Genomic DNA, 13715 nt, shown 5'->3' with positions numbered 1-13715 from the left:
ATAGGTTAGACCAGGGGTCATTTCGCAGAAAAAGAGCTAGGGGGACTCATTAGCATAACTCATTAGCATATGCCACACCCCCTGACATCACCGGAAGTGACCTCCAGTGGGCACCAGCAGGGAGCTCCAGGCCCCGCCCTCCCGCACCTCACCCGGGGGATGGCGTCCCCCCACGTCCCCCCCCCCAAATGACCCCTGGGTTAGACAGTGTCATAGACACAATGAACATGAAATTGAGCAAACTTCAGAGGACAGCGGAAGACAGGAGGGCCTGGCGTGATGTGGTCCATGGGGTCACGAAGAGTCGGACTTGACTGTGCGACTGAACAACAAAAAATGGCCTGGTGTTGCCTTTGAAGCAAAGGCCATCAGGGAAAAGTGAGAGCTTAGCAATGCCTTCATTGGTCTTTCCCACTGGACTCAGAGTTTGTTCTAGTCTTTCCCAAATCATCAGGAAAGCCATGAGTTCTTTTGTTCAGTATTGTCAGAATAACAATTTAAGAGGTTAACTATTCAAAAACTAAAGTAGTGCTAAATACATGGATATTTTGTTTCAGGAGGCAATTTAAAGGACTGAGCTAAGTAGTACTGATCTTTTGACTATGGAAGGAATGGTAACTGTTCTCTAACTTTTTATCAAGAGGTCTTTTCTCTCTAAAAATAGTGACCATTTTTCCAATGGATTGAATAGTTCCCTCTCATTACAGCTCTTGTTGAAGAAGACTGTACATTTCTCTAGTAAAATGTAATACCAGACTATAGCATACCAAGAGGCGGTTGCTCGTTCCTGGTGGTTTCCTGTTCAGGTAATCCCATAGTATTTCATACAAGCATGCGTATCTCGTGGGTGGGGTTAATATCCTTGTCATATATACCATGCTTTTAGTTTACCACTGCACATAAATAAACCATTTAATCTCTATCAGGTTACTTTGGAGTCTTCCTCTTCACAACAGCCTCTGACCCACCGGAGTGACTACTGAACCGGTTCCCCAGCTTTGGGCAGGAGAGAAGTTGCTTAATGCTGCTGAGAGCCAGTGACTTGCAGTCCATATGATGGAAAGTGGGCTGATGAGGCCTGGGGTACAAACCCCACTTCAGACACAACACACAGGAACATCTGGCCTACCTTATCTCACAGGGTTGCTGTGAGGATGAAATGTAACTGCACACCCTTCAGTAGAGACGCGACAAAAGACAATATTCAAGAAGTGGCTGCGTGGCTAAAAAGGGTTGTCGCAGCCTGCCCTGCAATGGCCCACAGTCACCCCCACGGCTTCTTTACAGCAGCACAGAATCAGTCTAGTGGGGGGCTGCAAAGAGTGCTTGCAGATTCCTCCAGTAGGGCAGGGGGGAGAAGCTGGCCACACAACCAGAAGTGACATCACACGATGCCGTGACATCATTTCCCTCCCCCTCCAGTTTCTACTTGCTGCTTCACTGGTCATTGGGCAGAAGGGTTCCCAGTAGAGCGGGGTCCAGGGCAAGAGCCAGATACCTGAGGTGGATGGCAGAGGCGAAGAGAGAGAGACTGCCACAGGCAGCGGGAGAAGCCTCAGTCTGGGTGTGGAAGGGCTCCCGGGACAAGCACTGAAGAAAGCTGCTTGCTGCAGCCCAGCACTGGACTGAGGGAGGGGGAAGGACCCATCCAGAGGAAAACAGCAGCTGTCTTGGACTGAGGAAGTGCCCTGTTCCATTTGGATACCTTGTCTGCCCCAATAGAGACCCTGATGCCTTCTTTCCCTTTGACTTGTGCTGCTTGCTGTGATGTATCTGTCCACGTTCCCCAGCCTTCCTCAGAACTCCCTCCCACAAGTATATTTTCAAATGAAACTCACCACAGGAAGAGAAACCTTTAATACAAACACACATCTCCACACACTGAAAACTTCCCCCCCAACCACACATGCAATGTATGGTGGGTGGCCAAAGGAGGAAATTTTACATTACAAAAAGGGGACAGGGGAAGGGTTAAACACCCCCTTCCATTGGCACTGCTCCCCCATTTCACATCTGCCCACACAGCTGTGTTGAACAAAACTTGAAAGGGTGTGGGGCAGCTGACAAATGATTTCCAAACCTACTATCTAATTTTCCCTCCAGAAGAAAGAAAGAATGAGCAGGGTGTGTGTGTTTCCTCTCCACAGCTGGCAGAGATTGGGGGTGGGAGAGAGAGAGAGAGAAAAAAATGGGCTGAAGGCAGGATTAAGGGGTATGAGGGTTAGCAGAAGCCTGATGGTCTGTTTAGATCCTTCTTAAGTTCAGACCTGTTACCATTTAATACTTATTTAATATGCAAAATGGGATCTTGGCCTTTAGAAATCAGCTAGAAAAGAAAGAGGGAATGCTGGGAAACGGAGGGAAAATGGGCTCAATTGTATTTATCAGTTTTGCTGATTGGAACCCTATTGAAAATCTTTGCAGATCTACAGAACAGGAGTCTTAAGAAAAAAATATTTTTATTAATGGCCCCAGTGAGAAATGACTGTCTTTAACAGAGTTGGAGGTGGCCTTCTAAACGCACCCAAAAGGAGGGCAGGAGGGTCTCTCCAGGGAAGGGGGCTCCAGAGAACTCGTAGAGAAGGGCTGCTGTGTCAGTGTCAAAAAAGGCCACTCGCCCCCCAGTGTAGTTCAGACACACTCGGATCTTCTTGAGCTCCCCACTCAGGGTCAGGAGAGGAGCATGGTCTTTTTCAGAAGCCTTGTAGCTGCCCCCCCCACCTCCCAGAACCCTCCCTCAGGATCATTGTCAAGAAACAATTCCTGTCTAGGCCAGTTTGAAGCAAAATCCTGGAGGTTTTTTGTCATCTCTTCGATATTTGTGCAGGGGGTTGGACTAGATGACCCTGGAGGTGCCTCCCAACTTTATGGTTTTGCCGAAATAAAGAGAAACTGATGCTGTGAGTGTGTGTCATTTGCTGTGATGTATCTGCCTATGTTACCCAGCCTTCTCAGGACTCCCTCCCACAAGTATGTTTTCAAGTGAAACTTGCAACAGGAAATCTTTAATACTAACAGGCATCTAAACACATTGAAAGCCAGCTACCTACAAACACATGTAATGTACAGTGGCCAAAAGAGAAAATTTCACATCACAAAAAGGGGACGGGGGAGGGTTAAACATTCCTCCATTAGCACTAATCCCCCATTCCACATCTGCCCCACAGCTGTGTTGATTGGGGCCCTGGAGAAGACCTTTGCATAGCTATAAAACAGGAATATTAAGATATATTATTTTCATTAATGGCCATGTGCAAAATGACTGTCTTAACAGAGTTGGAGGTGGCCTTTTAAATTTACCCAAAAGGAGGGCAGGAGGGTCTCTCCAGAGAAGGAGGCTCCAGAGAACTCATAGAGAAGGGCTGCTCTGTCACCATCGAAAAAGGCCACTCGCCCTCCAGGGTAGTTCAGACACACCCGGATCCTCTTGAGCTCCCCACTCACGGTCAGGGTACCATCATCTATTGAAGCGTTGTAGCAGCCATCATATCTCCCCACTTCCCAGAACCCTCCCTCAGGATCAAAGGAGACCTCTCCCTTCCTGTCCACGGACCTTCTGGCCACCCCCACTGTCCATTCTTCCTCACTTCCCACAAGGACTTCCCAGAAGTGGCGGCCTGCTGTGAATCCCGCACGGCCCAGGACATAGGAATATTCATCAAATCTCTCAGGACTGTTGGGCAGAGCTTGAAAGTTTTTTCCTAGTCTCACACTTTTCTGGTCCTCAGACAAGATGAGTTCGGGATGGGCTGTGTCTAGATCCAGAGTCACATTTGCTGTTGGGGGGAAAAGAGGAGACTGAAGAGAAGCAGATTCAGCTGGGAGACTGTTATGTACTATATAAGGATTGCACACGCAGTCGGGCTCGCACGTGGTTAAGCGAACAAGCAAAGCTTCGCAACCAGAACAATGGACTCAGAGGATCCTAGTATGGACCAGTCAGTCAGCTCGGATCCTAAAAGGGACCTATGGTTATGGGTGCACTGTAACTAAACCAATCACGGGTGTTGGGTGTGTATATCGGGTGTGGCCGGTACTGGCGTTTAAGCAGGTCCCCGGGTCCTGCAAGTTGTCTCAGTTTTCTCGTGTCTCCAATAAATTATGAGCTCAGTCACTACAATGCATCTAGAACGCAGTACATTACAGAGACAAATGGTAGAGTTGTTGTAGAGTTGTTTCCCACACGCACCTGACACTATTGTTAGTGCCCCAGGTGTGTCTGTTCCTTGTGGATCTCCCTGATCTGACTGGTGGTTTGTTCTGTTTCACTTTTCTTTTTAGTTTTAACCCTTGGTTGGACTTGCACAGGTTTTCCTTCCTTCCCCTGTCCTATGGAAGGAAAAACAGGCTTCCTGGGCTTGGAGAGACAGCAAGAAGCCAGGTGAATAATCCCCATATCCTCTATCAGAGAAGCACTGTGAGGGAGAAGCACAGATCATTGTGTATCTCATCCACCACTAGGAACAAAATGAAAAATCACATGTGGAAGAGCACTTAACACAAAACACCCTGGTCACATGAAAATGAACCGATGAAGGAATGGGTTGAACTTGCAAAGCGGATCTAGTCCTGATCCTAGAGGTATCCCAAGAAATACATTCTGCTCAGATCATTAGGATTTCCAAGGGCCACATTCAGGATTCAGATTTTCTTCTCCTTTGGCCAGAATTTCTCCATCTATGATTGGAATGAGCCTGAAATCTCAGCAAAAGCTAAAAGCAGGTTGACAACGGAGTCACAAAAGAAGTCCTCCTCCTGTAATTATTTGTTTTAAAGTGTATATATCTCTCCTTTCCCGTAATTCCAGGTGTCTCCCTTAAAGCAAAACCAAAAGCAGCCCCCATAATAGTTTCTGTGCTCCACAGCATAGGGAACTTGGGGGATGGAAGGAGAGTGGGATCTACATTCCCTTGAAACTCTGTGCGTGAACCAGATACCCGTGACATACAGAGAGAACCAGGGGCTTCAGGGACCATGCTACGATTGACAGGACAAAAGGAAATACTTCTTTACTCAACTAGTGAGTAAAACACAGAATCTCCTGTCAGAGGATGCAGTGAGGGCCACGGACATAGAGGGCTTTAAAAGGGGGATTAGACGGATTAATGGAGGAGAGGTCTGTCAGTGGCTGCTACCCCTGGTGGCTAAAGGGAACCTCCACATCCACAGGTTTGGAGGGACAAAAAAGGAGTGTCCAGGGAATCTTATCACTGGAGAAAAGCCCAAGTAGAGGAACACAGACAGTAAAAGGAAACTTTTTAGTTTAGAAATAATTGATTTGTGCACGAAATGTACCTTTCTGCAGGTGAAGTCCAGAATCCAGATTGTCTGAGGAAGTGAATGGAACAGAAAACAAGCTGATGATCAGTTAACAATTTCCCCCCCTCCGTTTTAGCTGAAGGGTGAAGTGGCAGCCACTTCAGGGATGAATTCTGCCCCAATTTTGACTGGTGTGTAAATATTCAATTTCCTTTACACTTAATATGAGTTTGCTCCCTGTTCCTAATTAGGGCTGGCGTTGGACTGAGACCACAAAGGAAAAATGGATCACATTTGGCAAACTGACACTCAACCACTAAAGTTGACAAAAAGGTTATCCAGAATTATTTGACTTACTTCAGACTCGCTTCACGGAGAGTATGCTAAGGACTGCAGCCCAAGGATCCAATCCAGAGAAGCTTAGGATGTTTCCGCACAGAGATTTTGTTCTGGTTTGGCATCCAAACTGGAGTGGGCTTTTGGGGAGACTCACGCGATGTTGTCACCTAAACCTCCACTTTCTGAATTTCCACTGCTTTGACTCTGCACTTTCCCAAATCCTGTTTGATAATTTTTTTTTGAATGATCACAGTCAAAAGGTATTTTTTTCATGCTGTGTGGATAGAAAAGTGTGCCTTTCTGAACGCCCCACCTTTTCCTTGCCTCTCCCCCAGTGTCTGCCATTCTCCCCCCCCCCCCACACACACTACTTTCTATTCTACTAGTAGTTCCTCTGCATTCCCAGCTTTTATTTTTTAAAATTGTCCAAAGCTTCTTGTTGTGGAGACACAAAAGGAAAGGTGAATCCCTTATTTCTCTTCCATGAAAAGGCCTAGAGACTTTTTATTTAAAAATATTGTGTAAATGGGTCAATTATAATGTTATTGTGCTAGAGCTATTAAAAATTTTTTAAGGGTCAGGCTGCACATTTCCCCTTAAATCTATGCAATGAATTCTTAAAATTCTCATCTTTAAAAAACACAATTCTAAATCATGGAAACTTTTATGCTGCTAATATGTGTTAGTGATTAATCAATTAGCAATTAGGGGAAAAACCCACTGTGACGACCTCTTATTTGGGGAGGTCTAGTTTTACTTTAAAATGTTCTTTCAGTTTTGCTCTCAGGGTAATCTGGCCGCCACCAGGAAAATTTAAGGCTTTCCACACCTTTATACTAATATATTTCTTCTTCTGGTTTTGGTATTGTGACCCAGGGTCTGGGCTTTCGAAGGACTATGTGTTTCCTGAGGAATAAGGGATCAGGCTTCTGGGATAAACTCAAATAAAAAGGATTTATTTGAAGAACAGAGTAAGAAGTTGTTTAAACTGTAACTATTTTGGAAATAGGTATTTGTAAGTACTTAGGTCAACTGTATCACACTCTTTGTAACTTTGACTCTTTTTACTTCAACTTTTCATAACACAGGAAGGTCTCTCCTTCAGACCTCAGAATGAACTGCTTATCAACTGTCTTATTCAGCGCTAAGACATAGAACTTAACAACCCACACAGGGAAGCTTCTTCTTATGTTTCAACACAGAACTTCTGCTTCTCTCTCAGAAGTCAGAACTTAAACCATATCAACTGCTTTCACACAGCACTCTCCTCTGACTGACTGTTTAACTGTCATATCACTAACTCTTTAACTGTCATCATTAACTGTTACTTCTGATAGACATACAAATCATCCACACAGCATCCATTCCAAAACCCCTCCCCCTCTCTGTCACTCACCAATCATATCACTTGCCTGTGTCAATCACACTAAACTTTCATACAGCAATGTAAACCAACCTTTTAAAGACACACACACAAATAAACATGAAATCGTTACACCCACCTTAAACAACTGTGGGGAAAGGGGCAAAAGCCTGGAGAGCAACAGGATAGGAGGGGACCCAACTTGGGTGTTCTTGTCTGGATTAGAGAACGGAAGGGAAGAGGCCATCTCTGCACGTCTCATCCAGAATTTAGTCCAGAATGCTCAGCCCTCCTTTAGTTCACACTCAGCATAAGAACTTACTGATTTAGAACATGTCTCCAGGAAACTGCTCACGGCAGAAATCATTTGCTGAGGTAAATGTTCCAGAACTGTTACTAGCAGAGGTAAATTACTGGCTACGTTTCTCTGTCCTGACATTCTTCAAGATCTTCAAGGGAGCAAAGAAGGGGTTCTTGGTGGCCTTCCAGCCAGGCATTGGCTACCTTTCTTCAGACACAGAATTTCTCACAGTACCATCCTAGGCAGAATTACACCCTTATAAAGCCCACTGGTTCCAATGGACCCAGAAGGCGTCCCTCTGCTGAAGAGAGCACTGTCAGACCCCTGGAGACCATCCTGTCAGCTCAACTAGGACACATACAAGCAAATGAAACACTCAGTCTGAGTGGTGAGTTTTGAGAAGTCTGATCTGGCCACAGACACAGAAGGGGCAGGTTCCTGAAAGGGACTGGGAGGGCATCTACATTAAGTGAGGATGCCCTGAAGGGTCCACCTTCCTCCCCTCTCTTTCATTCAGGAGGCCTGTTCTGCCCTGACATCTCAGTTCAACAACACAAGGGCACAGGAATGACCAAATGATCTTAATGCGGAACCATTGTCAGAAAATCCAGAGAATGCAATTGTGTGCTAAAGCCACAGGGGGAATTTTGATCAGGAAAACATTCCATGAACTAAAATGGCCTTTGGAATTGGCATACGAGTTCCCTGCCCACCTGGCCCTGTGAGTGATACAAGTGACCTGGAAGGTTCCACACTCATATCTGGCCTCACCTCATGACCTCTCTGAAGCTGTTCTTTATTACCTTTCAGCTGCTTCATGACACCTTCCAGCGAGAGATTGATGTCACAGAAGTCCCAGATCCACCACTTCAACGCAAGAGGAAAAGTCACGGGATTCTCAAACCTCTCCTTTTCTTCGTACCTGGAGACAAACCATGTTAAGCTATCATCTGTCCAACCCAGAATTCCCACCAGTAGAGCAAAAAAATGAAGGCAGGAATACGCAGACACCAGTTGATGCCGATAGCATAGAAAGATGGGAGGCCCTTTGGAGTGAATCATAGAATCACAGAGTTAGCAGGGGCCCTACAGGCCAACTAGTCCAACCCCCTGCTCAGTGCAGGATCAGCCTAGAGCATCCCTGACAAGTGTTTGTCCCGCTGCTCCTTAAAGACTGCCAGTGAGGGGGAGCTCACCACCTCCCGAGGCAGCTGATTCCACTCAGCTGATTCCACTGTTGCACTACCTTACTGTCGAAAAGATTTTTCTAATACCCAGCCAGCTATGCTCCCTCTAAGCTGTGCAGTCTTGTGAGTAAAAATTCTACTTTGTGAGCTACTGGCATTAAAGTTGTGAGCAAGCGATTCTGCTCCTGCATAAATTAGTTTGCACTGGAGCCAAAAATGTGTGAGCTGGAGACTAAAAAACAGTGAGCTATAGCTCACACTAACAGTTTAGAGGGAACACTGCCAGTCGGTACCTTCCCGCCCTTAATCTAAACCCATTATTGAGAGTCCTCTCCTCGGCTGCCAACAGGAACAGCTCCCTGCCTTCCTCTAAGTGACAGCCCTTCAAATACTTAAAGAGAGCAATCATGTCTCTCCCCCCCCCCCCAACCTCCTCTTCTCCAGACTGAACAGTCACAAGTCCCTCAGCCTTTCCTCACAGGGCTCGGTCTCCAGGCCTCCGATCATCCTTATCGCTCTCCTCTGCACCCGCTCCGTTCCATCCACATCCTTTCTGAAGTGAGGCCTCCAGAACTGCGCACAATACTCCAGGTGCGGCCGGACCAGTGCAGTGTTACAGCGGGGCTATGACATCTTGTGATTTGGATGTTATGCCTCCGTTGATACACCTCAAGATTGCATTAGCCTTTTTTGTCAATGCATCACACTGGCTACTCGTATTTAACTTTTGGTCCACCCTTACCCCAAGATCTTGTTCACACACACTACTACTCAGAAGTGTATCTCCCATCCAGTATGCGTGTTCCTCATTTTTGTTACCCAGATGTAGAACTCGGCCCTTATCCTTGTTAAATTGCATCTTGTTCACATCCACCCACTTTTCCAGAGTGTTCAGATCTCGTTGAATCCTACATTTTCTGGTGTGCTTGCTGCTCCTCCCAATTTGGTGTCATCTGCAAATTTAATGAGTAGCCCCTCCACACCCTCATCCAGATAATTTATAAAAACACTGAAAAGTACTGGACCCAGGACTGAGCCCTGTGGCACCCTACTGGTCACCTCCATTCAGATGAAATGCCATTGACAACTTCTCTCTGGGTGCAGGAGAAGAGAGTCTATCCCCATGCAGTTACTCTTGAGATCTCAAAGCCACACATCTTAAGGACAAATCGGACGTCAAGAGGAACAGGGATTTTATTTTTGTCTAACAGCAGCAACCCTTTAACTGTGGTGCAGTGGTTAGAGAGCTGGACCAGGACAAGGTCAAGGTTCATTTCCCCACATAGCTCTGCAGCACGTCACATGACATCAATGCACTCAAAAGCATCCTTTCTTCTGCCCCTTTCAATTGCCTGAAGCTTGTGTGAGGCATGGGAACTTCAAGCCCAATAATGCCACATCATGCTCCTTCTTCCTCTAAAAATGCCTGGGGAAATGTACGGCAGAGAGGCAAAGTTTCCAATCAGCAGCTGTGAAATCCTCAAGTCTAGACTGAGCAAGAGCAACACCTCTAAGTGCCGTGTCGTGGCATGAATACTGACGGCACAGGCGCCAACTTCCACTTCCTCATGAGTAGCCTCCCTCACGGTGCACCCTAGACTGGGCGGAGTGGTCATCACAGAGCTTGATGCTCAAGTAGGCAGCCCAGATGCCAACCAAGACACGAGCTGAGCCCCATCACATTTACCACATGCCATTTTGTGGAACGGAAAGAGCTGAGGTGACTAAACTCAACCAGTGCATTCCCAAGGTTGGAGGGGCTTGTCTGTCAAGTGAAACCACCCCTGCTTCAGCACCAGAATTCTGCCAGAACCTTGCAGAGATGCACAGTCAGGTCTTAACCTTGACACCACCACCTCCTTGCTATTTGGGGGCATGGGACTGTGTAATAAGGGAATGCTTATTAAATTTTGCAGATGAGGGGTTGCAAATATGGAAGAAGACAGAGTCAGGATACAGGATGATCTTGATAGGCTGCAAAACTGGACTAAAACAAATAAAATGAATGTCAATGGGGATAAATGTAAAGTTATACATTTAGGCAGGAAAAATCAAATGCATAATTATAGGATGGGGGAGACTTGTCTTGGCAGTAGTATGTGTGAAAAGGATCTAGGGGTCTTAGTACATCATACACTGAACATGAGTCAGCAGTGTGATGTGGTAGCTAAAAAGGCAAATGCCATTTTGGGCTGTATTCAACAGAAGTATAGTGTCCAGATCACGTGAAGTGATGGTACCGCTTTACTCTGCTCTGGTTAGACCTCGCCTAGAGTATTGTGTTCAGTTTTAGACTCCACAGTTTAAGAAGGATGTAGACAAGCTGGAATGTGTCCAGAGGCGGGCAGCGAACATGGTGGGGGGGGGGGTCTGGAGACCAAGTCCTATGAGGAAAAGTTGAAGGAGCTGGGTATGTTTAGCCTGGAGAGGAGACGACTGAGAGGTGATATGATAACCATCTTCAAGTACTTGAAAGGCTGTCATCGAGAGGACGGTGCAGTTGTTTTCTGTTGCCCCAGAAGGTCGGACCAGAACCAACAGGTTGAAATTAAATCGGAAGAGTTTTAGGCTAAACTTTAGGAAGAACTTCCTGACAGAGTGGTTCCTCAGTGGAAGAGGCTTCCTCGGGAGATGGTGGGCTCTCCTTCTTTGGAGGTTTTCAAACAGAGGCTAGATGGCCACCTGGCAGCAATGCTGATTCTGTGAACTTCGGCAGATCATGAGAAGGGAGGGCAGGAAGGGCTGCATCAGTGCTTAGATCAGGGAAATGCTGATCGCCACATTGGGATCAGGCAGCAATTTTTCTCCAGGCCAGTTTGGCCAGGGATCCTGGAGGGTCCCCCCCTTCTGAGCATAGAGTGAGGGGGTCACTGGGGGTGTGGGGGGTATTTGTGAATTATCTGCATTGTGCAGGGTGTTGGACTAGATGGCCCTGGAGGTCCCTTCCAACTCTATGTTTCTATGATTCATCTGCAGTTTGCGATTTACAAACAGATGGAGATCTGCAGTCTTAGTCACATCTGTTGTGGTCCTGAGCCTGAAGGGCCACCTTCTTCACATGCTACCCAGATCCATCCCAGCATCCGGCGGGTAAAGGGGGGGGGACCACTTACCTCTGCAAGGTGCTTCGGACATCCTAGGGAAGGGAAAAGAAAGGGAAGTCGATAACTGCCATGGGACAAATTGGGAAGATCCCCACCTCCTCAGATCCTGGAGGGTGATGCATTCTAACTCCTTTTGTTGCATGTCCTACTCAAGGATGGGGGCCGGATCTTCAAAAAATGAGAGAACTTTTTCTTGAGGGAATGACATCAGTAGGCAAAGTGAAGCCGTTTCAGAGGAGAGTTGGGTGATCTGCTACAGAAGAGCTTGCATAGAGAACTCATTTCTGGTTGTCCTGAAGAGCTACTCACCAATCTCTTATTACTTGTATCTATTGCTCAAATTTATATATACACACAAACATACACCCACACTCAAAAATACACACGCTTCAGAGATTCCTCTATCTATCTCCTGTAGCTCCCTGACCACTCAACTAACGGCTACCCCTTCTTCTCCACTAATGCCACTCAAACTTCCTCTGGACCTTTGGTTAGTCACTAACTACTTAAAATGGTGCCACATTCCCTATTGAATGAGGGACGCACCAGCAAAGGGTACTTCAATGCCTTCCTGGAACAGAGACTTCAGCAATCTCCACCCTCCCCACACCACCAACGTTTATGAGTCACGGCCTCTTGATTCTCAGCCTGAGCAAAGGAGGGCTCCAGAGAAGAGCAGAAGCCGAGAAGAAAGGGTCTGGAGCCAGCCTCCCCCCAAAGGGGTGCCTGGGCTGTTCCCGCCACCTCCTCACCTGCAGGAGATCACCGGCTGGCTGCTGACTCTTCTCCTCCATCTCCCGGATGAGGCTTTCCAGAGAGGAGAGCTCCTCAGAGAGTCTGGCCAGGAGCTGGTCCCTGTTTTTTGCCACCTCCTTCTCCACCTCTTCCATCTGGGCTAGTAGAAGTTTCTCTTGTTCCTCCAGAAAGGTGTGCAGTTGCCTGAACTTGGCTACAGTCTCTTGCTTCTCTCCTGTGGTTTGCTTCTGAGAAAAGAGAAGAGAAGGAAAGCAGGCCAACGTCAGGGACATAGCTGGTCTCTGCAGTGGGAAGAGGCCCCTCAGGAGGCCCCTATCGGAAGGGCACTCTGGCCTTTCACAGAGATCACAGTGAACACAGGAAAGAGAAAGTTCCCCGAGGAGGACCCATCCTTAAGCCCAGGTGCCAGTTTACACATGAATCTCACTCAAACTCCTGGAGGGGTTATTTCAGCCACAGAGGATTAAGTCCATAGCAGAAGACCCAGAGAGGAGAAGGGGTTTCTTCAGACTGTTTGTTTCCCCACTAAAATGCCCTCCACACGCTGACCCCCAAACTTCCCAACAGGGGACGAGATACAACGGTTGAGTAGAAAGACTGCTGGGGAGAAAAGAGCTCCGAAGCCCGTTCTCCTCACTCAGTCGCCCTATCTAAACTGCAGCTTCCCTGATTGAATTTTGGGCAAGAAAAAAACAACTTTAGGTGAAAAAAAAAATCGACATGCCACTGAAATATCTCAAGTACTCTCCCCCTAAGAATTAGCAAATGCTGAACACCCCCAGCTCAATTCAGGATCGGTGGAGTGTCTATCTGCATTTCCAGGAAGCCTTTCTTTGTAGGTGGGACACCCTAATCTCTTTTCAGAGACTTCTTTTTGTCCTGTTGGTGCACACACACAAATGGCGCCTGGACACAGATGTTCATCAGCTGAAAATTCACCCCACAGCAGAGAGCGCCTTGGAAGGTCAACTGATTATGCCTCAAACAAAAACAGCAGAATACAACAACAAAATGTTCTAGACCTGGATGAACAAGCAGGGGCAGACTGCCCACCAGGTGGCCCTGGGTGATTGCAGGGAGCCCCAGGGGCACCAAGAGTGTGCAGTTCCGTGGCACCCCCAGCCCAGGTATAACTCTGCTTAGAACTGCAATGTTAAGTTTTATGAATATATTCTGATTGTACATCTTACTAAACTTCAATTTAAAAATTTAAATTTAAAAAAAGAAAAGAAAAAAGAACTGCAATGTTAAGTTCAGCTCTGGGGGCCTGATCTGCTGAATACTGACCATTTGTGAAGGAATGTCCAAATTGGAAGGGACGAGGCTCTTGCATGGGTTGATTTTTCTGCTATTTGGACTTTGTCTCCCCCCCCCCCCCACAATCCCAGATTCTCTTCTTTCCCCGA

At 46.9% G+C, this 13715-nt stretch overlaps 1 protein-coding gene across 1 annotated transcript in view; it reads right to left on the bottom strand.

Annotated features, from left to right (window-relative positions):
* Nucleotides 1-2801: 2801 nt before the first annotated feature.
* LOC107109873 (tripartite motif-containing protein 7-like) overlaps nucleotides 2802-13715 on the bottom strand; it is a 16553-nt gene continuing 5639 nt past the window's right edge. Inside the window, exons 3-7 of the mRNA XM_015410585.1 lie at nucleotides 12306-12536; nucleotides 11563-11585; nucleotides 8066-8184; nucleotides 5296-5328; nucleotides 2802-3776 (exon numbers count right to left, since the gene is read on the bottom strand). Of these exons, the coding sequence (XP_015266071.1) occupies nucleotides 3268-3776; nucleotides 5296-5328; nucleotides 8066-8184; nucleotides 11563-11585; nucleotides 12306-12536 (915 nt within the window). The 3' untranslated portion in view covers nucleotides 2802-3267. The remainder of the gene's footprint in view (nucleotides 3777-5295; nucleotides 5329-8065; nucleotides 8185-11562; nucleotides 11586-12305; nucleotides 12537-13715) is intronic.

The sequence above is a fragment of the Gekko japonicus genome, unplaced genomic scaffold, assembly GCF_001447785.1.
Source record: "Gekko japonicus isolate JY-2015 unplaced genomic scaffold, Gekko_japonicus_V1.1 scaffold3744, whole genome shotgun sequence".
Classification (NCBI taxonomy): Eukaryota; Metazoa; Chordata; class Lepidosauria; order Squamata; family Gekkonidae; genus Gekko; species Gekko japonicus.
This window is presented reverse-complemented; position numbering and strand designations above follow the sequence as displayed.